This window comes from Equus przewalskii, chromosome 7 (genome assembly GCF_037783145.1).
Source record: "Equus przewalskii isolate Varuska chromosome 7, EquPr2, whole genome shotgun sequence".
NCBI lineage: Eukaryota > Metazoa > Chordata > Mammalia > Perissodactyla > Equidae > Equus > Equus przewalskii.
In genome coordinates, this window is record NC_091837.1 from 87064779 (window position 1) to 87090216 (window position 25438).

At 40.5% G+C, this 25438-nt stretch overlaps 1 protein-coding gene across 6 annotated transcripts in view; it reads right to left on the bottom strand.

The window, feature by feature from the left end:
- Positions 1-25438, bottom strand: part of CD226 (CD226 molecule) — an 87588-nt gene that overhangs the window by 13444 nt on the left and 48706 nt on the right. For 5 of the 6 annotated variants that reach the window (XM_070627865.1, XM_070627864.1, XM_008508156.2 and 2 more), the window contains exon 4: positions 10309-10656. In XM_070627865.1, coding sequence (XP_070483966.1) covers positions 10309-10656 — 348 coding nt within the window. The remainder of the gene's footprint in view (positions 1-10308; positions 10657-25438) is intronic. The other variant, XM_070627866.1, reaches the window with a different exon arrangement.

Sequence of the window (25438 nt, forward strand, 5' to 3'; positions counted from 1 at the left end):
TAAAAGAACTGTAGCTTTGGAGGACCACTGGAAATAATGGTGACCTGAAGTCTGTTGAACTTTCCTGTCTGCCTGAAATATGCATCAAGTCGATATTGGTATGGTAATATTATTCCAAGTTTTCAAAGGTCAACTTCTTTGTGCAAATCAGTTTTATACTCTTTGTATTTCAGAAACCTTTTCCTGTTTTATAGCAAGAAAGTCCTAGGGAATAAATTATTTTCAGAGAATTAAAGGATCATGACATCAACCTCTAATCTTTCTTCTGAGTGAATAGCAGCTACTCTTCCTCAAAATAAAAGTATTATCAGATTTTAACTGAGAAACGTAAGACGCAAAGAATCTAAATATGTGCCCTGAAGCAAGCCAAGGAGGGAAGTGAGTTTCCAACTCAATGTACAAATTTTGCTACAATGGTTTTGCCTCTCTCGATGGAAAATAGTTTCCCAAATGACTTAAGCACTTTAAAACTTTATACCAGTTGAGAAACAGATGGTGTAAAATAGGTTGTAAAGTTTACCTGCTCAGTATTGGATGACTGCGTTAGCCAGTTTCTGGTGTCCCTGTACGTATTATGCTGTGAGCCACATGCCCTGGAGCAATCAGTGTATGGCAAGGCTATCTAAGCCAGCATATGAGGCAGAGGGATGGTGAGCATCTTTGATTTGGGACACCTGTTGAGAACATTTTCAAGGCTGACTCCATCATTATCAGATGTCTCACCTTCTTACTCAAATATTTCTTAGCCTTCTATGTCCTGAACACATACCTCGATTTTCATAAACACATATTATTTAAAGGAGACTGCTTTTAGACCTCGTAAGTCAGAATGTTAGAAACTGCACATACCTTGCTCACCTTCTTAGTGAATTAGTGTGCAGAAAATAGTTAATGCAGCAGGCCTGAGACTACTGTCCAAAGGCCTGCTTGCAATGTTGGCCCTTGGCTCGCGTGTGGGAACTTGGATTTGGGGAGCGTTCCCAGTATTCCCTAACTGTTAGGGTGGTTTATTGTGTCTAAACTGTTTAATACAAACAACATGCTTTATGCTAAACACCTGCTTTCCTTCTGGGAAACCAGTCCCTCTGACTCTGCCCCAGGCACCTTTCCCTTAGCTGAATTTGCTGTGCATCCTTTTGCTGCAATAAATCAGAGCCATCCCTTTGGAACATACCATCAGGGAACAGAGTGCCCATATCTCCCACAGGTGGGAGGGGAGGAGCTCACTTCCACAGGTGCCTCGCTCCAAGCTACACAACTACCTCCTGGCATAAAGATGTAAGAAGGTCATTTTTCCTTTAGATAAAACCAATTAATTAACACAGATGGTCACCCCAATTAAAAGCTGAATTTAGGAGGAGCTATGGGTGACCAATGGTGTTGTCAAGTCCCCTTTCTTGAAGCCAAGTTATTGTTTACCTTGAGAATATGCATGCAATGAGTTACATCTGCTGGGCTCTGTAGAAGGTGAGATTTCTTTCTGTCTTTGCAATCTCTTAGCGGATCACCTGTGATGCGTATCACAATTCTGGTTTAATGCTTATTCAATAGTAAAATTGTTTTCTTTCTCTTCTACCTTTGTGGAGCTGTTTTCTGGGTAGGGAGAAGATTTTGTTTCTAATGATAATTCCCCAATACACTGTTATTATTATTGTTGTTTAACCAAGTATAACTCTGCAACGTCATTATGATGCTTATTGACATGGATGTAATAGGAAATTTTTCAGATGATCTACTGAAATCAAGATAAACATTTTCCTTACACAGTAAAACACAGTAGGCTACTATAGCATTTAAATATTTTATGTATTTAGCTATTCAATATAAAGGTCCATAACTATGAGAACATATTACTACTCAGAATATTTTAATATGGAAAATAAACTTTTGTTTTTTCTTGGGAGATTTGGGATGTTAAGCCCTGGCTATCCCTGAGGGTGGAGGAACTAGAATTCTGATGGCTAATAACTCCAGCTCTGGTTCAATGGTCATTAGTCATCTACAAGAAGTAGAGGGAGGGCAGGATTTGAGAGGAAAGGGAAGGAAAGGAAGGGTTAAGATGGAAGGAGGGTGTGCTCGGGAACTTTGAGCAGTTCCCTGGAAGTTTCTCAGGGGACCGGACTTTCCCACGAGGGGAGAGTCTAGTGGGTGGACCTGACGAAGACCCCAGGAGCAGGTGCTTTGCAAAGCCAAGAAGCCACGTGAGAGCTGAGCTATCACAGTTCTCTCCAGCAAGAACCTTGATTCTCTTTTGTCCAGAGGCTACTCCTAAAGTTCCCCTAGTCTGTTCCTGAGGTGGACCTGACTTTACCAGCAACCAGCATTCTCTTCCAGACCCTAATATCTGCTACCTGTCTTTGCTCATCCCTCATATGACTGTGTGGAAACCCTCCTCACCTGACTCTACGATACCCACAAGCCCCAAAAAAGGGGACAAGTCAGTGGGGAATCTCATACATGGCACCCATGATGAACTGAACTTAACCACACAGAGCTGGAAGAAAGTGGGGGGAGATCGAACTCCCATTCCTTTGCTACTCTTGCTCTATCTGCTGGTTCACTTTGGTCTGTTGCACCTATAAACGTCCTAAGAGGAAGGACACAAGGCTATGGAACTCCACAGTAGCCAGCTTCTCTTGTGATACATCTGTTGATGATAGTCATGATTTTTTTCTTACACTTAAGGCTGCAATATAGTGCCGTGGTCAAGATCAAGAACTCTGAAGCCAGTCTGCCTGGCTTTGGATCCCAGCCCCGCTCCTTACTAGCCATGAAGCCTTGAATAAGTAACTTAACCTCTCCATGCCGCACTGTCCTTATCTGTAAAATGTAGATAATCATAGTGTTGTGTGACAACTAAATGAGTAATTATCAGCAAATTCTTAGAGTGACTGGCACACGTATAAGCACTATATGTGAGTTTGTCATATGGTAGCCAAGACAAAGCCTTGTGATACTCACTTCTTGTAAGTTACTTATAGCTTTTCCCTTGGGTCCTCAGAAAACTTCAAAATTCAAACTATATGGCACTTATAAAGCCCTATATATAAATGTGTTATAAATGTCATACAGATCTTTTCAGAATATGAAATAGATAGCAAGCTTTGGGTTAAATGTTTACGTCCAAATATTCTATCCAATTTTAAATTATTTTATTTTAAAAAAGTTTACCAAGTGCTCTATGAAACATATGAAAGCCAATGACTGGCTATAAGAAACAAGACCTCTGATAATAACTTCAAAATCTGCAGCTTTATGCTCTAGAGCTTACCCAGTTCTAGGTACTTTCACCATAAGCATCTTTGCCATAGACATCTTTGCTGCAAACATTTTCGCCACATAACTAATTGACCATAAGTCAATTTTGCCATAAAAGATAAAATAATGAAAAATAAAAGAAGGACTTTAAAAAGGTCATAATGAAATACGAAAACTGAATAACAAAATTAAAAAGACTTCATTGTGAAATAAATACCAAATACTTGAATACATTTAAAATGTGTGTAGATTCATGGCAATACTGGGCCAATAACTGATTTTATTTTGTGGTTTGCACCTAAGCAATTATTTTCACAGTCTTTTGTTCACAGTAGTATACATTTTTTATTCTTGCGTGTTGATTCTTCTCCTCATTTGGCATCCATCTCACTTTCTCTTTTTTGCTAAAACTTCTTCCTTCATTAAGAGAGATATCATTTTCCAACCACTAGGATGCATATTTGTAACTGAGCTTTGTATTGCGTTGCGAAAAGCTTTCTACGCTGCCATTTGCTCTTGGCATGCTGTCACATATCCATGGATAGATGTTCAAAGTTCTACAGGAAATGTGGAGCTAAGATTTATGTAATATAAAAATGGGGGGCCAGCTCCGTGGCCAAGTAGTTACGTTCACATGCTCCACTTCGGCAGCCCAGGGTTTCGCTGGTTCGGATTCTGGGCACAGACACGGCACTGCTCATCAGGACATGCTGAGGCGGCATCCCACATAGCACAACCAGAGGCACTCACAACTAGAACACACAACCATGTACTGGGGGGCTTTGGGAGAAGAAGAAGAAAGTAAAAAGAAGATTGGCAACAGATGTTAGCTCAGGTGCCAATCTTTAAAAGAAAAAAATGAGAGTACTGCGTCAATGGAGATATGAAACTAAACTGTCAACCAGTTGAAATCAAACTGTTAAACAGTTATTTTATCTTAACCAAACTGTAAACCAGATATTTCATCTTTATGGCAAAATTGCCCTACACCAATTAGTTACGTGTCAAAAATGCTCACCACAAAGATGTCTGTGGCAAAGATGCTTACAGCAAAAATATTGGAGACGTATGTAATTACCCATCTGACCTCTCCTTTTAAAAGATAGCTAATGATTAAAAAAGAAATTACATGATTGGATTTCAAAACTGATACTTTTATGCATTGGATCAGGAAGAGAAGACAGCAGTCAACTCAAAAGCAAAACAACATGCTTTGATTAAAGTATTGGGATTTGGCATATGTGTATGTATTTTGTATGAGTGCAAAATGTTCCACACAATCACATGTATTTATTGAATGTTTACCATATGGAACATTGAATAATATGCTCATCGCTCCCCCTAACAAATGTTCACAGATACCATAATTCACAAATGTATACACACACACAAATTAAAAGAGTGAAGAATTTATCTGAGTGTCCTACATAAGACATGAAAAGCTGAAGGCACATTAACATCAGGACAATAATTATACTTTGCAAGCTTGTATCTTTTTATATTTGTAAACTTGCCTTCTATGTGGCCCTAATTTGGGGGTCATTTGCACATCCATTGTGTCCTTGAACTTCTTTGATTTGAAGCTACAGAAAATATTCTATTAATGTAGTTTTTTCATCTCAATACCTACTCTTTATTTGCCCATGTCCATCATGATAAGGATTTTTCATTTGAAATTCAGGTTGAGGACAAAGAGCCACTTAAAGAAAAGCACTTCCTAGCATTCACTGCTTTCTATTAGCACCGACTTACATTGTTGACAGTGTTGTTCAATTAGCACTTGCGTTATATACATAAGGTAGCAATATACACTCAAGAATGTTCCTCACGTAATAGCATCATCAAATCAATTTAAATGAGACCTTTCAACATTTGCCTCTCTCTGATATTAACTTGTCATTACTGTTACTCAATTCAATATCTTGTTCATCTACACAAATAGGGTATGTATAAAAAAATGACTTCAGTCAAACATTCCAGGATTTTCTGCATTAGGAAATATGAATACATCAATACGTGGAGCTTACAAAACAAACTAACTGACTGGTTGCATTTTTTTCCTGCGATGTCTCGTAAAAGAACCGATTGGACAGAGGCAACTGGAAAGATACAGCAACATAATAGGCCATGATTGAGTAATCAACTCACTTGTGATGTTGGAAACAGTATGTTTCATCTGGATAGCCAGTTATCATCCAGAATTTTAAAAACATAACTAAATTGGGCTGAAAATTGTAGTCGATCCTTTTCAGTCAAGGCTATTTTAACTTGCAAGCAGTGACACCACTGATCTGAGATTCTGGTCCTCGGGTTTTATCACATAAATTAACTGTCATGGACACTATTTTTTATGTAGGTAAAGATAATAAAAGGTTAAGGTTCGTCACACTATGTCATAGAAATGGACATATCTGACAGCCCACTGCATGCCAGCTCAGACAACCCCCATGCCCACAACAATCACATCTATTATAAGTTCAGAGGAGTGGGACAGAAGGCTCTGGATTAATGGATCTCTAAAAAAGAAATTCTCTTGTCTGCAACCTGAAACTGCTCAGAAATCCAACTCACTTGGGAGCAAACTGGTTGTTTGAAACTATAGGAAGCAGAAACTAATGGTCAAAGAAATAAATGAAGTTTATTTCTCTTCCTCAGTATTCTCATAGTCCAACTCAGGAGCACAGAGTCCCAAAGTCAGTAAGCTCCACCAGCTATAGGCAAGATTTATAACCTATAGCATTCTATTCCTCTATATACTTCTTTGTCGACCCCATACCTCACAGAAGAAATATGTGGGAAGATTCTCTTGGCTATGGCCCCACGACTTCCTAGTGAAAACTTCTGTATCTTCATTTACAAACCCCATCCTCCAGGTCTGGTGACTAGCAATTACGTGTCATTTATATAAAATATGCAAAACAAGAAAACTAAAGTTAAAAAAGGAAATAGACTTTTTGAAAGTTACACATGTGAACAAATGCTCATAAAAATTTTCTTCCCAAACATTGCAGTTGATCTTCTGAAAGTTCAGGTTTCTTCGATCAGCAATCAGTAAACCTCAAATGTTAAGTGTTGGTGAAGAAAATCTAGAAATCACCTAGCTAGAAAACTTGAAAATAAAATGGACACAGTCCCTACTACAATATATAGAAACATCAACACATGAATAATCAGTCAAGAACACTTACTGAGCATATTCTGGAAAGATACTTTGACAGTTCTAAGCAGAGATGCCACAATCCCTGATCTCAAGAAATTTTTAATGTAAGAGTCTGGACCATTGCACATAGATGCAGTTATTAAATGACTCAAGGGTATAAATTTCCAAGATATAAAAGTTTGAGAAATTCAAGATGCTTAATGGTTCGATGTCAGAGAAGCAGTTAGGGCTAATGTGGAAAAATCGTGAAGATGGTGAGATCTGACTGTAACTCTAAAGGAAGGGAGACACATGTGGTGAACATTAGTAGGTTGGTTAGGAAAAGGAATGAGTGGAAACTGTGAGTGACTATCAAGGTGGCATTTCAATTAGACTAAGATCTCTCTCCCCTTATTCAGGCTACCTTTGTGCCCAACCAAGGCGGTTAGGGGGCTCCTGTACACCAGCTTGGATCGGCATCAACCCAGAGAAAGGGGCTCCTTTTTCCAATTTGTCTGCCTAGAGGAGGCACCATTTGAAATTTTTCTCTCTGGAGTGGGCCCCAAAGACCCAGTATGTGATAATGGTAGTGTAGAGCTCAATCATTCATGCAGCGACCATTGCAACTGACTCAGCTAATTTCATCTGCCTCACGTTTCTCTTATTTATGCTATACTCAACTATTTGACTTACACTTCCTTGAATACTATTTTGCCATCTTTAGTAAAGAATTGATAGTGGCTGTCATGGCTCTTATATGAGATCCAGAATTTCACCAAGTTATCACTTAATTGAACCTACCACCTTCTATATTAACCCATAACTCAGAATATCTGTACCAACCTAGTTACTGGATTGTAATCACTCACACACTACGTCCTAGTCCCCCATGCATATTTTATGTTAGTCCCTGTAGCGTGTTTTGTCTCTTTTCTCTGCTCTGAATATCAACACCTCATTAGAAATTTGATGGTTCAGCTTAGCAGCCTCGTTGGTGGAAGACTAGAGAAGGACGTGAGTAACTGTATTTCTTAGCAGTGGCAAATGGTTTGTTCAAAACTAGTCTCCGGAAACTTTCTGAGAAAGCTGATTTCATTTCTTTGATCCTCATTCTTTTTATAATCAACAAGGTCAGTTGAAACAATAGTAGAGTGTCATTTAGTCAATATTAAAAGACTTCACAAACTTTTTTGGTGGAAACTACTTTTCTCATGAAAATCCAGAGGATATTAAGGGCCAAAAATAATTTTGGCCACTGTCAGTATACACACATTTTCCCCTGTTCTTTGTCCCTGTGGTCTAGACAAATTTCAAATTCAGAAAAGTTGGTCTGGAAGTACTTCAAACTGCTTCCTGGGTCCTGAGTGCAAAGAACAGGAGATATGTGTTTCTTTTCATTCAGCAAAGAAAGTCAATAATAAATTCTGTTTTGACTCATGTTTCTGCCACTTCCCCCCTCTGTTCAAAATATATCAAGACCTGGATATCTGACATATTGGCTGACATTGTGTCATCTTTTGGATGACCTCTGAGTACCTGGTACGTTTCTGAAGATGAACATAGGCAGGCAAAAGTCAGGGGGAGAGCCCGTGTGTGTGTGTATAGAATATGAGTGTCCTGAAAATCTCTCTTTGGGATCCTATAAAAGGGGTTGATGGGAGCTAACAAAAGGATGCATTGCAGTTTATAAGATTTGTGTCACAATCACCTTTCCCTTGATAGTAGAAATAAATTAAATCTGCTCCACATCTCATACCTGTCTCTCTGCTTTAATCCCTACATTGATTTTTGACCAAACAGCCCTAAGACTTGAAATAATCAAATTGCATCAGAGAAAACACAAATGATCTGTTTTTGCTTTCCACCTGATTTATTTCATATTCAATCTTTACTTGTAATTATTTTTAAAAGGAATTAAACCAGAACACACAGTCAACAGCTGTCATCTTTTGTCAATTATAACATTTTACTAATGGGCCCACATAATAGTCTTTCAACCTGTCAAGTAAATGTCAAAAAGCCATTTTACAAGTGTTCAAAACACATGGCCACTAACAATACTGACCATTAATTCAGTCACCTTCCTTTCTGACATCATTTATAGCTTATGCACAAAGAAAAGAAACAGTTTTGTGCGAGAAACAGTCATGTTTAGACAAATGAAAAACATTTTCATTATTTAGTAATAGTTATGTAACTATACCTCCTAAAAATCTATTACTTCCATTGTCTCTATGATTTAAGACATTTATAATTACTTTTTCAATATATAATGGACAAGATCTCATTTCACATGTGTTTGAAAATGATTGTTAATGATATTTTTCTGAATAGAACATTTTCTTGCCTTGGTCTCTGCGAGAAGGTTAGTGATTATTTTTATTCTTTCTTTTTCCTGGCCAGGTTTAAAAAGCACCTCTATAATGCAACATTTTTTAAGGTGGGAAATATTCTCTCTCTATATATATATAGAGAGAGAGAGATTCAAGGAATGGATTCAATATCTAAAATGAAGAATCCCTTAATTTTTCTCCTCCAAATATCCCATCAACCATCTTTTGCATCAAGTTCTAAGAATAATCTATGTTTCACCCACAGCTCCCATTGTCATTAAGAGGCGTAAAGAAAGCTTGATGTGGTCCAAGGTGATTATGTATGAAAAACCGCTATCCCCTGGCAAATGTCCTCCTTAGCACACACAGCTGCTGAGGCTGCAGTGGTCAAGGCTGCTATAGATGCAAAGCCTTTTCTTCTTCTTTTCCAATGCAGGAAGAAACATCAGTCTGCAGCATAAGCAGAGGCTATGAAGGGACAGCCAAATCCCAGGGAGCCTTGGCTCTAAAAGTCTACACACAAGCCAAGGCACATCAACTGGCTGGGATCACACGAAAGAAAGAGAGAAAGAAATATGGAAGGAAGTGAGGAGAGAAGGGAGGGAGAGAAGAAGGGAGAGAGGAAAGGATAGAGGAAAGGAAAACTCGAGAAAGAGAGGGAGGGAGGAAGGAAGGAAAGGAGAGAGTGAGAATAAAGTGAAATAAAATTTCTGTCACTAGTAAGAATAAATTATTTTCTCTGACATGTCACTCTGCAGTGAGAAAACTTGCCCAGAGGCAGAACTAGGAGAGCCTGAGCTCGCCTTTCTCCCACTCAGTTGTAATGCGGGCCTCTATACAGACTTCTAGATAGGCCTCTCTGTATTAGCACTTCAATTAAGTGAAAAATCACTTTTTCTTACTCTCACACGGGTTTTGTGGGGCCTGAAGCTTACACAGGTTAGGGCTTCATTATGAAACAGGAGACAAATTACTAACACAAAATTAGCACTGGGCCTTGGAAGAAGCCTGCTCAGGTAAGAAGCCCTGTAGGTCAGCCTCGATAGCTTCAAAGCCAGTCTGTTTCCACTCCCGGGTCTGAAAACAACTGAGGGAATCAAAGCTCCACCTGGCAAAGTAGCAACCACATTACCAAACATTTATTCCATTCCACTCTACTCAACCCTGATTCAGCAAATACCAATCTAGCACCATCTTGTTATTGCTGAGGATATATGAGGATTGTAAAACCTAGTCACCACCATCAAAAACTTTTAATATAATTGAAAAACTAGGAGTTCTACAGCTCAAACTTATAGGCTGTTGATGTTATGTATTCTTCAAATTCACTGAATTTTTTTTTAACTTCAGGAATGTGGCAGATCAAGAAAATGAGAAAGATCTATTATTGCTAAATCTGTGATGGATGGATTAGCAGGATAAATACTAAATACTAACATTCAATAACTGACAATTTACCTAAATTCAATCATTAAAAAATATTTTGAACAATACAGTCATGAAAAAGACAACAGAACCCAATCCACAGTGGTTGACTTTTCCATTTTTGACACTTGAAGACATCTATCACCTACTCACCATCGGTTATGGTCAATTTCATCACGAAGGTTTCATTTTCTCCTGTGCTGGCCTTGAAGCGACAGCGGTAAAGTCCCGAGTCAGAGGCCGTGACGTGGGGCAGGACGATGGAGGCCCTTCTCATTCCCTGGCTACAGTTACTCAGGATCTGTCTTCGGAACTTTGAAGTGTAACTTTTCCCTTGGGACAAGTTGCAGGTAGTTAAGAGGTCAATCTGATGGGGCTGGATCTTTTCCCACGTAACTTGTTGCAACGGCCACTTCATTTGAAGCTGACAGGTAAGTGTGACATTTTTCCCAGGTTCTGAGAGTATGTCGCTATTTGATGGCGCATCTATCTCAAAACTATCTGAAAAGAAGCAGCAAATGATTACACTTAGGTCCTCAAATTTTTGGATGAGAACATGGAAGCCATCCAGAAAGTTCTATCAAAATGATTGGTGATGTTATTTAACATAGTCTCATTGATTGTAAACAATATCTTTATACCACATTTTGGGAGGAAAAGGCTTATGAAAGAAGCAGGTACCTAAATAAGAAAGAGGAAGTGATTGTTCACATATATTCCCTTAAGTTTTACTTGGTTAACCAGATAACAAGAAACGCAATTGAAACCCCTGGTGCTTTTCTTGGCAGTGATGACATCAAGAAGCTGAATTTCACAAGACTGTTCTGCCATAATGCTGGGCTGGTGACTCACACGCTGACTTTGAGCATCAAACATCCAGACTGTAATCAGACAAACTAAGATTTTAGTGGTCATAAAACAGATATCAAATCATTTTCATTGAATACATACATAAAATCATTTTTCAAATATACAGGTTGCCTTATTCATGGTTAGAGTAGGGATCTACATGCAATATGAATTTCTGGGTACGAGAAAAATCCTCCAATATTTTCCCACTTTCACACCATGTCACTGGAATACCCAGCACAGAGCACTCAGTAAGTAATCATCACATCTCTAAATCAGTAGTTCTTACAGTGTGGGCTAAAGACCCCAGGGGGCCTCTGTATCCCTCTCTGAGATCTGCAAGATCAAAGCTATTTCAATAGTCATATTAAGACATAATTTACCTTTTATACTCTTATTCTATATGAATATACATATTTTTACAATTTCATTCTTGTCCTATAAGAATATATAGTAGATATTTTCAGAGGCTCTGATGATTAATGGGGTATAATATGCTTGTAAATTCTGCTCTTTTAAATTTAGCTCAGTTTTAATTTCTAAAACAGCAAATATTTATAGTTATAACTCCATAAACAAAAACTCTTTGGAGTCCTCAATAATTTCTGAGAGAATAAAGGGAAAAAAACAATTCTAAAATTCATATGAAACCACAAACAGCCAAAAATAGCCAAAATAATCTTGAAAAAGAACAAAGCTGGAGGCATCCTATTTCCTCATTTCAAACTATACTACAAGGCTACAGTAATTAAAAGAGTGTGATACTGGTATAAAGACAGAAATACAGACCAATGAAAGAGAATAGAAAGCCCAGTAATAAATCCACACATATATGACCAACTGATCTTTGACAAGGATGCCAAGAACACACAATGGTGAGAGGGTAGTCACACAGGGGTGAAACCTTGTTGGAAAAGCTGGATATCCGTGTTGCAAAAGAATGAAACTGGATCCTTGTCTTACGTCATACACAAAAATCAACTCAAAATGGATTAAAGACTTAAACGTAAGACCTGAAACTGTAAAACTCCTAGAAGAAAACACAGGGGAAGGTTTCATGGCATTGGCCTTAGCAATGATCTCTTGGATATGACACTAAAAAGCACAGACCACAAAAACAGAAAAAAAAGGCTACAAGTGGGACTACATCAAACTAAAAGTCTTCTGCACAGCAAAGGAAACAACCAACAGAGAGAAAAGGCAATCTATGGAATGGGAGAAAATATTTGCAGACCATATATCCAAATATATAAGAAATTTCTGCAACTCAATAGCAAAAGCCCTATATAAAACATGGCCAGCCTGGTGGCTTTGCCAGCCTGGTGGTAGCAGATGTTAGTCCAGGACCAGTCTTCCCCACCAAAAAGAAAAAAAATGGGGGTCTAAAGACTTGAATAGACTTTTCTGTAAAGAAGACACACAACCGCCAACAGATATATGAAAAGATGCTCAATGTCACTAATCATTACAGAAATGCAAATCAAAACCACGACAAAATAACACCTTTCACCTGTTAGGATGAGTATTATCAAAAAAAAAAAAAAAGTTGTTGCTGAGGATGTGGAGAAATTGGAACCCTTATACACTGTTGGTGAGAATGTAAAATGGGGCAGCCACTATGGAAAACAGCATGAAGGTTCCTCAAAAACTAAAAATAGAACTACCATATGATGCAGCAATCCCACTTCTGGGATTCAAAAGAACTAGAGTTCCAGAAGAACTACAATCTAGATCTCAAAGAGATACCTGCACCCCTGTGTTCACCGCAGCACTATTCACAATAGCCAAGACGTGGAAGCAACCTAAATGTTCATCGATGGATGAATAGATGAAGAAAGTGTGGTATATACATACAATGGAATATTATTCAGCCTTAAAAGAAAGAAGGAAACCCTGCAATATGAGACAAGATGGATGAAGCTGGAGGACGTTATGCTAAGTGAAATAAGCCCATCACAGAAGGATAAATACTGCGTGATTTCACTCATATGAAATTTTCAGTTATGCAAGATAAATGAGTTCTAGAGATGTGCTGCACAACACGGTGCCCGTAGATAACAAGACTGTTTGTATGCTTAAAAATCTATTGTGTTTAGATCACATGTTAAATATGCTTACCACAATAAAATTAAAAAAAAAAAAAAGAGATCCTGAGAGCAAACAGTTTAAGAACCTGATCTAGAGAATAAATTTTAGGAATTGTTTCTTGAAATGACGATAGCCGAGAGTGGTCATGTGGTCATGTCCATCCATTTAGTAGTTATTGACACCTTTTTAAACCAATAGCTTTACTGCTGTTGACACGGAATTCTGACCCGCCATTTAAGTAGAAAAGGGAGGTAACGGTGTCACAGAGCACAGGGATACCAGCCAAGAAATGCACAAAAGGGAAAGAGCATCTGTCACAGCCTCTATCTGTGTCACAGAATTGCTCAGGGCTGGCCCCAGAGCTCCTTTCTTGACTTCCAATTTAAAAAAAAAAACAGGAAGAGAAAAGAAGAGAGGACAGGAGAGGAGGGAAACCACCCCTAAAAAAGAGAGAAATTAATTCTAAATACAGTAAGATTTGCTAGTTATATTAAACTAGAATACTATGTCAATAATAGTTTCATCTCCACCAGAAGCTAGTTTCCTTTCTTAAGCAAGTGTTTCCATGTGTTAAAATGTTGGAAAGAGAAAACCACAGCCTTCCAGTGTTTTGAGCTGTAACCATACAACTATTTAGCAGAGCTAACAGTCTACCCACAGACCCAGCAGACAGGAGACGTTTCATTTCTAAGTAATAAGCCAGCACAAGAACGGGGAAGAAAGAAGGAAAGGGAGAAAATTCATAAGAAGTGGGAAAAATAAGAAATAAAAGCTTAATGGAAACAAAGGAGAAATTAAAATTAAGACAGAAAAAGGAGGTATGAGAAAAGAGAAAGAAATGAGGAATCATATAAATAAAACCTAAATCAGATACAAGCACCCTGTGTTGGGAAAATGAAAGCACATCAAAGAAATGAAAACAAGAAAGAAACATATTTTTATGTGAGCCGTGCTGGAAATGAGAAGTAGGCTGGCCCTTGCCAGCAGCTCAGCGTTGGTCTTCATGCTGACGCGCCTGTTGGTTTTGTCTTGTTTTCCTCTGTGAGTTCTGCCTTCCTCCAATCTCAGGAGCTTCCTTTATCTGCCTGTCTAATCAAAACCTGCTCTCAGGAAGCAATCTATGCACGGTTGACTTGGGTATAAAGCGAGGTCCTCTCTTCAGAGCGTCTGCATTTGCACAAAGGACAAATCCACAAAGCAATGGAGACAATCTCCAAAGATGAACGGCCAGGTCCTGGGGTCTTGGGTGGAGCTGTCCTTGGGGGAGCAGAGCGCAGGCAGGTTGTCGCAGCACAGGCTCTATGTGAGGTCCCTGACCCACCTGTCAATGGACACAGACTGGAACTGAAAGAAGCAGTGTCCCACCCCAGAGGCAGGTGGCTCAGAAGCACAGAGCAGCCCCTGATTAATCTTTCCTGATGAACAGAAGAGCTAGTTGGTATCAGATGAAAAGCAAGATGCAGATGGGGTCTACAGAAGCTGCCTTGCCTCCTGTGTGGCTTGGTGCTGCACAGATCACCTGATCCTCCTGCACAGCCCATGTGAAGCCACACAAAACAACCCTGAAAACCATGACCAGGAAGACCCCACACGCACAAGAGGACTCCAGCATCCTGACATGCTAGGAACTGGATAGTGAATCTACTTAAAACAGGGGCCAAAATGTCCTAGTTAATTGGGAAGAGAAAGTTTGATTAGAATTTAATCCTAAAAATAGAAGCAAAAATAATAAAAACCAGTTAATTTTATATTTCTTAGTTATGCATTCATTCTTAGCATAAACATGGAATAGACTGTGTTTTGTTTTAGAGTACTTTTTTTTTTTAGTGCAGTTTTAGGTTTACAACAAAATTTAGAGGAAGATATAGAGATTTCCCATATACTTCTTGCCCCCCCCCACATGTACAGCCTCCCTTATTTTCAACATCACACACCAGAATGATATACTTTTTACCAAGGATGAACCCACATAGACACATCATAATCACCCAAAGTCCGTAGTTTACCTTAGGGTTCACTCTTCTTGTTGTACTCTCTGTTGGGTTTGGACAAATGTATAATGACATGTCTGTTATCATGTCATACAGAGTATTTTCACTGCTTTAAAAATTGTCTGTGCTCCATCTATTCATCCCCCACTCTCCTCCACCCCGGGAAGCACTGATCTTTTCCATAGTTCTGCCTTTTCCAGAATGTCACATAGCTGGAATCATACAGTAGGTAGCCTTTTGGATTGGCTTCTTTCACTTGGTAATATGCATTTAAGTCTCTCCCATGTTTCTCATGGCGTGATAGCTCATTTCTTTTTAGTGCTGAATAATATTTCATTGTCTGCATGTACCAGAGTTTATCCACTCACCTACTGAAGGACATCTTGGTTGCTTCCAAGTTTGGGCAATTAAGAACAAAGCCGCTGTAAACAACCATGTGCAGGTTATTGTGTGGACAAATGTCTTCAGTTCCTTTAGGCAAATACCAACAGGTATGTTTGTTACTTTGTATGGTAGGAGTATGTTTAGTTGTATAAGATACTGCCAAACTGTTTTCCAAAGTGGCTGTACCATTTTACATTCCTACCAGCAGTGAATGAGAGTTCCTGTTGCTCCACATTCTTGCCAGCATTGCGTGTTGTCAGTCTTCTGGACTTTGGCCATTCTCATAGGTTTGTCTGTGTGTTGTTTTTACACGATTTTTATTGCAGAATAACACGATGAAATCCTCTGTACTTTGCATGTGATTTTTCTGGCATGATAATAGATCATATTTGAAAATTATTTCAGTGCTTTATCACCTTTTCTAAGCACCACTCAGTCCCTGGGCACCCCAAACATTCCCGGGGACGCCTGCACATCATGCCCCTGCACTAAACCACCACCACATCCTCAGCTGCTAACCTGTCTTCCTTCACGGTCCTCACTGGTCGACAGCTCTGCACGCAATGTGAGCAGCTCTGCAGCATCACTCAACTTCACAAAACCCTGAGTCTTTTTATCATGAGCTTCATAAGCCTAGACCTTTGTACAGACCTTTAAACACCACTCATGCCTAGGACCTAGAACAGTGCTTGGCATATAGTAGAGAAGTCAACCGATGTTTTTCAAATAAAAAATTAATTTACAATTTCACCTGGCAGTCAACACGCAATGCGTATCCATTGATTTGTGGGCCATTTACCTCCATAATACTTCTAATATTAAGAAATGTGTTTAAAATCATATTTGCAATGCCTAAATGAATTAATTGTTCTAGGCAACGATCATCACTGTCTGCAAATTCACAAAAAAGTACTCATGTCTCCACAGTGCCACCTTGGAAGTAATAGCCTCGTCAAAACAATCCAACCCAACTCTGATCAAGCCTCGACATCTAATTATCAATTTACAGAAGCGCAAAGAGCAGAGAAATGTGTCAGATGACAACCTGGCAAGCAATCCATGGGAATACGGAAAACTCAGAACTCCTCAGCTCTAAATAGGATCTCTCTCCCGCAGCTGAAAGTCGTTACCTTGGACGCTGTGGTGCCATCCAATCCCTCTCTATTCTTCGCTACTTACTCAAGATTCCTGAAGGAATATGCTGCTCCTCTCACTCTGTCTCCTCATTTCTCATGTGTGTTTCATCGCAATGAGGCACCATTTCCACCATTCTCCAACACTGCAAAGGTCATCGATGTTCTTGACCTTGAGCTCTAGGTGTCCCACCCTCCTGGAAACTCCTTGGCTTCTGAGACATTGCACTTTCCTGCTTGTCCTCTCTCTTTTCTGACCTATTCCGCGGTCTCCATGAGGGGTCTCTTTTTTTCTGCTGCTCTTTTAAAATGTCGTTGTTCCCCCGGGATTCCATTGCTCATCCCCTTCCACTCACCATCCCTGGGTAATCTCACATACTCTCAACTTTCAACCATCTCTTATGTGCAGATGAAGTCCAAACCCATAGCCCCTGCTCAGTTAGACCTCTCCCCAGGGTTTCTAAAGCATGAGGCAATAACTTGTTCTTATGGTATTTAAAATAGGCTAAAAATTAAACAGAATTGCCCTAAGCACTCTGCAGGAGCACTACTGTTACAGCAGCTAATTAGAAGTCATAATAGCAGTAGCTTCATGTATTCCCAAGTGTGCCTAGACTACATGTGCACTCCACGGAGAACTTTTCTAAAAACTCTCAAATATAAAGTGTCCCATAGAAATGCAAAATAAAATGCTCACCTCATGATGACTAAGGAAGTATTCTAAAGTGACCTGGGATAAAGATCTCAAAAATAAGAAAGCAATTGCTAAGAGAGTAGATCTTAAAAGTTCTCATCACAAGAAAATTAAAAATTTTGTAACTATGTATGGTGACGATAACTAGACGTATTGTGGTGACCATTTCGCAATATATAGAAATAGCGAATCATTATGTTGTACACCTGAAACTTATATTCTATATGTCAATTATACCTCAATAATAAATAAACAAGAGTAAAGAAAAAAAGCAAGCAAGAGAAACAGAGACAGAAATTCCAAGTCACTTTCAGGCAGCAAGGTTCAGGAAGTGGGGAAATGTCACTGCTGACGCTCACAGGGCATGCAGTGTGGGACGGTGTCCTGAGGACAGAAGAGGAAGCACAGACCCAAAAGGCTGCATCTCCCAAGAATGACTGTGCCTCCCTCCGAGCTCTGCCTGTGACGGACAAAACAGGAGGAAGGCAGTCACGATGGCCACTGAACAGAGGGGTCGAGCAACTTCATGGAGAGCAAAATAGGAGCAAACGGCAGCCTTTAACCTAGAACACGGCACTCACAGGAAGCGGTGCGCACTGCACACTCCTGACCACTCTGTCAACTCCTTGTTGCTCCCCCAGGATGATTGTGTGATTGTGTGATTATTTCAAACGTAGAAGGCAATGAGAGTAGTGGACAGCACTTCTCTAAAAAGCTGGAAAGTTCCCAGATGATGTTTGGGGGTGCTATGGGTTGAACTGTGTCCCCCTCAAGTTCACATGTTGAAGTCCTAACCCTTAGCACCTCAGAACGTGACCTTATTTGGAAATAGGGTCACTGCTGATGTACTATGTTAGGATGAGATCACTGAGGAGTAGAGCGTGCCCTAATTCAACATGACTGGTGTCTTTATAAAAAGGAGAGATTGGGACACAGACAGGCACCCAAGGAGAATGTCACGTGAAGATGAAGGCAGAGATCAGGGTGAGGTATCCATAAGCCCAAGCATGCCAAAGGCTGCCAGAAACCACCAGAAGCCAGGAGAGATTGTCCTCACTCTCTCAGAAGGAACCAATCCCGCTGACACCTTGGTCTTGGACATCCAGCCTCCATATCTGTGAGACAATAAATCTCTGTTGTGTAAGGCCCGCATCTGTGGCGCCTTCATATAACAGCCCTAGCAAAGTAACACTGGGGGTTAGCACTTCATCCGGCTGATGTTTCCGATACATTCTGGATCCACCAGAGCCAGTCAGAAGCAGCAAGCCCGCTTGATTAGGGAAACCAGTGGTCTTCACAACCCCCTCCCCACAGATTGCCATTCTCTGTCCTTCATTTAAAGTGCAGATAAAAGGTAAAGGAATCAAACAAGATAAAAATAAGCTAAAAGATTGCTTGACTGAAAAGCATAGATAAAGCGGGCAGAAAGAGAGCAGCATTCAGAGATAAAAACAGAAGCTGACACAGGCATCACAGAGGCAGGCCGAGCAAGGCCGTTTGTTCAAATGAAAGAGGTAGCTAGAATCAGGCAGGCATGTCCCCCAAGCTTGAGAATGTCTGTCTGAAGGGCGACCATGGATCCTCAGGCTGTAACTTTTGCTCGAAGGTTTTAATTGTTAAAAAGTAAGTTTCAATCTCTCTGTCATGGTGCAACGAGAACAACGCTTTTTATTTAAGTCAGCACCGTGAGGTCTGTTGAGCACATGAGAAAGTCTAACTTTTGAGCAATTCTTCAGTTTCTCCCAACCGGAAAAATAAATGACTCATGGAACTTAAGAATTTTCAATAGTATAGTTCTGAGGTCTTGTAAAATCGAAAGATGACAACACAGCCCAGGAGCATTGGCTTGTTTTCTACTAAAATGTTAGCGGTTGGCCTCCTAGTTTGGAAATTCATTGTAGACTTTCTGCAGGGCAGAGTTTTACAGAAAAAGAATCAAAAGATTAAGCCCAACCCTAATCATCCTGTCCTAGAGGATAGATTGCATTGGGGAATCGCCACTGGAGAAGATGTTAAGCATTTTGTCTCATATACTTTAAACATTTTCAACATTTTTTTTTTTTTAAAGATTGGCACCTGGGCTAACAACTGTTGCCAATCTTTTTTTTTTTCCTCTGCTTTATCTCCCCAAACCTCCCCCTGTACACAGTTGTATATCTTAGTTGCACATCATTCTAGTTGGGGATGTGGGATGCCGCCTCAATGTGGCCTGACAAATGGTGCCATGTCCGCACCCAGGATCCGAACCCTGGGCTGCCGCAGCGGAGCGCGCAAACTTAACCACTTGGCCACGGAGCCGGCCCCTCAACATATTTTAAAAGCAAAATAATAAACCTTGAATGTGTCCTTACTAGGTGCCAGCTTTAAAAGCATTACATGTGCTAACACTTTTAGCCCTCATGACTGATGACCGGGAGATAAGGCACCCATCTAGTAGATGGCAGGGAAGGGAGTCCCCCCTGGGCAGGAGGCTCAGGGAGCTGCCCCTGCGCCAGGGCTGCCATCCCACCCGTTATCGGTGTGAAGGGACTACACATGATACTCAGAGTTTTCCTTGCTACCCTGAAACTGGGCTGGATTCCATAGAGGCAACACAGGCTCCCAGGAAACTTCTGTTCCTAAATAGCTTATTTTATGATGCCTTAGATCCTATAATTAGAAATCAATTTCTTTAGCTGTCCTTGTTAAAATGCACATAACAACCTTAGCTCCTGGCAGGCACCAACACATTAGTGTGAAATCGTCCATTAGATTGCTTTCCAAGAGGAAGGAAAGGAAACAGGTTCCCACAGGCGAGTGGCCTGGAATAAACTGGTGGAGTGAAGGGGACTGAGGTGAGCCTGGAGCCAGCTTTGTCACAGGCCACAGTGCTCCTGGGGAGCAAAAGGTAGAGAAGTAGAGAGAGTGTCTGCGAGTTCACAGTCGGGTGGGAGACTTAAGCAGGAAGTTAGATTACAAAGAGGAGGCGACAAAATTTTACCTCTTTTGCCATTCATTCAGTCATTCAACAAAGATTACTGAGTATTGATATAAAGACAAACAAGGCACACTTCTGAGTTGGTAGAGAGACTCATAACCAGTCATTGCACAAACGGAGTATCTAGAAATTCCCCATGGAGGCCCAGTGTCCACAGAAACCCTGAGATGGAAAGGTGTGAGTTTGGTTCTCAGTCAAGTAGAAGCCATGCTGTTGGCTGACTCTGGGCTCACCAAGTCCTGTCAAAGGTTCTCTGACAAATGCAAAGTTATTTGCCCAAAGAAAATCTGCTGAGAACACCAAAATCAAGATATTTGACTAAGCTTTGTGCATTTAGAGCATCCACTCCGTGTTCAATTTCCTTTCTCTCCCCACATTTTCTGCCCACGTCACTATTTATTTATTTTAGTATCTATTTTGTTAGATTTCTTAAATATTTCCAGTTGGTTTTATGAAGAACAAATAAGTAGAATTTCTGATGAATAATATGTGAAAAATGACTAGGAAGCAATTGATATAATGCCAAAAATTGGAAAAGGAGAAATGACACATTCACACCCCACAGCGCATCATGCACATAGTATCTCAACACATATTTGAAGAATTGCCTGCTTCAACTGCCATGGAAAGATTTAATAAAATTAACTGAATTGCAAACAAAGTTTTTTTTTCAGGAGAAGATTTGCCCTACACTAACATCTATGCCAATCTTCCTCCTTTTTCTTCCCCCCCAAAGCCCCAGTAGATGGTTCTAAGCTCTTCTGTGTGAGCCACTGCCACACCACGGCTCCCGACAGACCAGTGTTGTGGTTTTTGTGCCAAGACCCAAACCCAGCAGCTGAAGCCAAGCACACGGAATTTTAACTGCTAGGCCATCAGGGCTGGCTCCAAAACAGAGTTTTTAAACACACTACTCAGAAAATCAGGGGTCCACATCCAATTAAAATTACTATGAAAAATTGGAAAGCAATTTCTGCAAAATTCTGCAGGCAAAACACATCCCCTCTGAAACAGAAGACACTTTATCTAAGGCAAGAGGAATGCGTGGCCTTCTGGTCTGGTTCAGCATTGCAGAAATCACGTCAGTAATAGCAACAGTATTTAAAGAAAGCGAGCTAAAAATTCACTCAAGCTCTCTTCTGAAAATCTAAATGTGAGCCCTGTTTTACTTAGTGAAATATGCTGTATCTGGCCACAGTTAAGAAAGGCCAGGGTTTCTTGGGGGCTCAGACTTTCAGACAACATTTGCGTTCTCTCCAAGAGATAAAGGCAAACTACAAATGGGGAGAATTGACAGATCAGCTCCTTCGCCAGGATTAAGCTCCCAACAGTCCCCGCAATGCAGCGAACTGAGAATCTGCTTGCCTGGCAATTTCCGCCCAGGAAGCCCTGACCCATGACTAGCAGGGGTGGGGCCTCTGGCCCTGATCTGGACCCCTCAGCGCCTCTGCAGGTGACCTTCAGTCACTGTGCCAGGCCTCCTTCCTGTCCAACCCCGGCTCCCCAGTGGACTTCCCAGAGAACACTTCCTAACACGGCCCTTTCCCCTTTTGCCTCCTTTCGGGGACTGCTTCTGGAGAATGCGACCTCAGGCAGACACAGTTCCGGAACTTCACCAAATTTTACTTGGACCCTAGAATTTGCACTTACACCCGTGTGCGGGCAGGACTGCCCATGCGAGGCAGCCGAAGGTCTTCACGGGTAAGCCGGCTTTCACTCTCTGTCGGTTCTGCCATCCTTTCAAGGCTCGGCTCATCTACTCCTCTCGCAGGCCGTGCTCACCCTGCCCACAGCAACCCCTCCGCCTCTGAGTCCGACAGCACTTACTCTTTCCACACTTCTGTATAACTGTGTCTAACAAATTACTGCACTTGCAAAATATCAACTGCTGTGTTTTCTGTTTTTGTGGGTGTACCTTGCTTTTCTCAATTATGCTGAGCTCCTTGGAGGCAGCAATAATTTTAAAAATATTTGCATGTTGCTAGTTACTCCACTGTGTTCCGAAAGTTTTCAAGGTAATTGTACCGTGATTTGTACTTAATCTCTGGAAACACTTTGCATAATATCTTGCAGGTGTTTGATGGTCAGTAAATACTTGCTAATTCATTTATTTCACCTGTGGCAGTCAAGCTTGACATCAGAGAAATCTGTACAGCAGAAAGACCTTTAATCCAGCAGGATGAACATATGATTGACTTATCAGAGATTTCCCATGTATCTTCAACTGGGCTATTAAGATAGTTGCCTAAATGATCTCACAAATTCTAGCCCTTTTTCCCTCCAATCTAAAATGCATCCGAAGCTATGCAGCTGAAATGCAGATCTGACCGTGCAAGTCTCTGCTTAAAGGTTCAGCTGTTTCCTATTGCTACCACAGGACACAGTTCACATTCTTTAGCAAAATCCTTGATGATTTCACCCCTGCCTTTGTCTCCTGCTAGGATCTACCTTACACTCTCGTTTCCCCAAGAACGATATTGACCTTTGTGATCTGGCATAAGTCAGCTCTTCTCCTGGAATGACTTCATCTACTCCTTCAACCTCATTCCCGGAAAATTGCTATGTATCCTGCAAAACTCAACTGTGACCCTACCAACTTGAAGGAAGTATTTTCTTACTCATCCTAAGCTAGGCTGACCACTCTCACTCACCTCTGTTTTATGTCTATGACTTCTATTGTGTTGTCTTTTATTTGTTATCATTTATCCCTGCCCTATGAAACCATCAACTCAAAGATGGTGTGTCTGCAATATGTCTGAATCTTAGCACAGGCACCTTAAGCTGCTCGATAAATGTTGTGGAATAAATGGATAAGAACCATCTCTCTGAAGATGACAATGTGTTATAAATTTAGCAGATGCTCCCAGGAACCTGAAGTAATATTTTCCGGTCCAGGTCTTCCGTGAGTTCAGGTCTTCATTCTCAGGTTTGGCAAATGGAAGCACACACAGAAGCTGTCCTTCCTGGCACAGCCCCTGAGCACCAACCAGAACTGCAGTATTTATGGCTTTAATACCTTCTCTGCAAAGAGCTCCAGGTGCTTTTTCAAACCACAGCAAGATCGACAACATTTCTCACAACCCTCTAAGGTAAGAGAGGCTGAAATCATTTAGTTCAAGCTACAATGAAGTTAAAGTGAAAAATGTAACACTACTGAAAAACCAGTGCAAGCGTGGCTGCTGGCCAGGGTAGCTGTAATGATGGGATCTGTCCAGAAAAGAGACAGAAAGAATTGGCAGCATGAGGAAAACAAGGAGTGCCCATGTCATGTATTGAGATTTTAAAGGAAATTTTGGATATATATAAAAGAAAGAGGTATGGCATTTAAAGGAAATAAGAATATATTTGTTCAGCGCTCAATTTGTGCTGTTTATAAGTCAGAGGAAATGTCTACAAATCAATCCTAGGAAATAATTTTTTAAAAGCATTATGTGTATGAAGATGGCTATCAAGTATTAGCTGAAATAGTGAATATTGGAGATAATCAAAAAGTCCAGCAACGCAATAAGGCTAGGTGGATTATGAAAAATAAAGAGATCAGTGTATCAGTGTTGGAAATGTTTATGATATAGTGTAAAGACAAAAAAAAGTATCGATGATATTTACACTTTCCTGACAGTCATAAAATGTGTGTGCCTATGAATAAGAATTGAACAGGAAATGGGAAAATGAAACAGAAGAATGAGAGCTCTTTCATTTATTTGTTTTATATGCTTTAAAACCTCTGTAAATATTGGTTTGATATTCTTGGTACATTGTGTAAGTAATTATTTTGAAAAGAGGAGGAGCTCCCCTGAGGGTGGGCTAAACTTGGTGGCTCAGGTCCAGACTAGAATGTAGAAAGAAAGAATAATGACTTTACAATGGACACGTTAAGCAACATCCCCAGTGTGGACATCAGGAACCCCTGATATGATGTGATGACAAAAGCACTTCACCCCAAGTGAGGGACACTGTACAGGATCCCTGGTTAGTACTCTTCGAAACTATCAAGGTCATGAAAACCAAGGAGAGACAGAAATTGTCACAGACCAGGGGAGGCTGAAGAGACGTGAGAACTAAATACAACGTGGTGCCCTGGACTGGACCCTGGAACCGGAAGAGGACATTGATGTAAAAGTGGTGAAACCCAAATAAAGTCTGGAGCTTCGCTAACAGCCATACATTAATTTCGGTTTCTTTGTTTTAACAAATATAGCACAGCGATGTGAGATGTTAACAAGGAGAAACTGGGTAAAGGGCACATGGGAACTTTCGGTACTATCCTTGCAACTTTTCTGTAAACCTAAAAATATTCCAAACTAAAAAGTTTATAGAAAGGGGCCTGGGACTTGGGAATCTATAAGGGAGACAAGACAGATGGTGGAGCAGAAGGAATGTTTTGCAATACCCTCTTGAGTGATATAAGGAACACTGAGTAAATACCATGGGAGCGATGGGACTGCAGTGGGTCAGGAAAGAGGGCTGATGATGAGTTGTGGGTGGACGCACAGTCGTGAATACAAACTGGGTGTGGTGAAGTGAGTTAGCACAACAAACCAGTGTACAGGAAATGATGGTAATTAGGAAACTGCCCAACACTTTGTTAACTAAAAATACAAGTGTCTCTGTTTCTTTTGAGACATGTCTACATTGAGAAGGACAAGTTAGTCCTATTTTTTAAAGTAAGTAATAAATGTCATAAAATTCAGGGGAAGCTTCAGTGAGCTAGGTTTGGGGCGCTGGAGAAGGTGCTGAGTTCTCAGTCTTGGCCTTGACTAAGGGGCAAAGGACAGAGTGGATTAACATAAGCTGCCGAGTTCCAGTATCTTTTCTCCCAATACTGACATTTATCCAACTAGAATAACGAGTTATTAGAAGCCACCTAGCCCACCACATCTTAAGAGACTGTCTTCTTCTTTTTGGAAGCGGGGACCAAAACAAATTGAAAATAGCCCCTAAATAGATGTGTCTCCAAACGCTGTGCCAGGAGCACCCTTAAAATTGATGCTCCTAGAGAGAGGCAGCACCATTCATGCTCTCACCTTCTTCTACAAGTCAGTGGGCCTCCAGTTTTATAGGTGAGGATGCTGACACACCAGTTTGAAAAACCACCCAGTGCCACTCAAAATGAAGCCAGGATTCTCACCTCTATGTAATCCAAGGCATCTGCTCTTTGCCCCACACT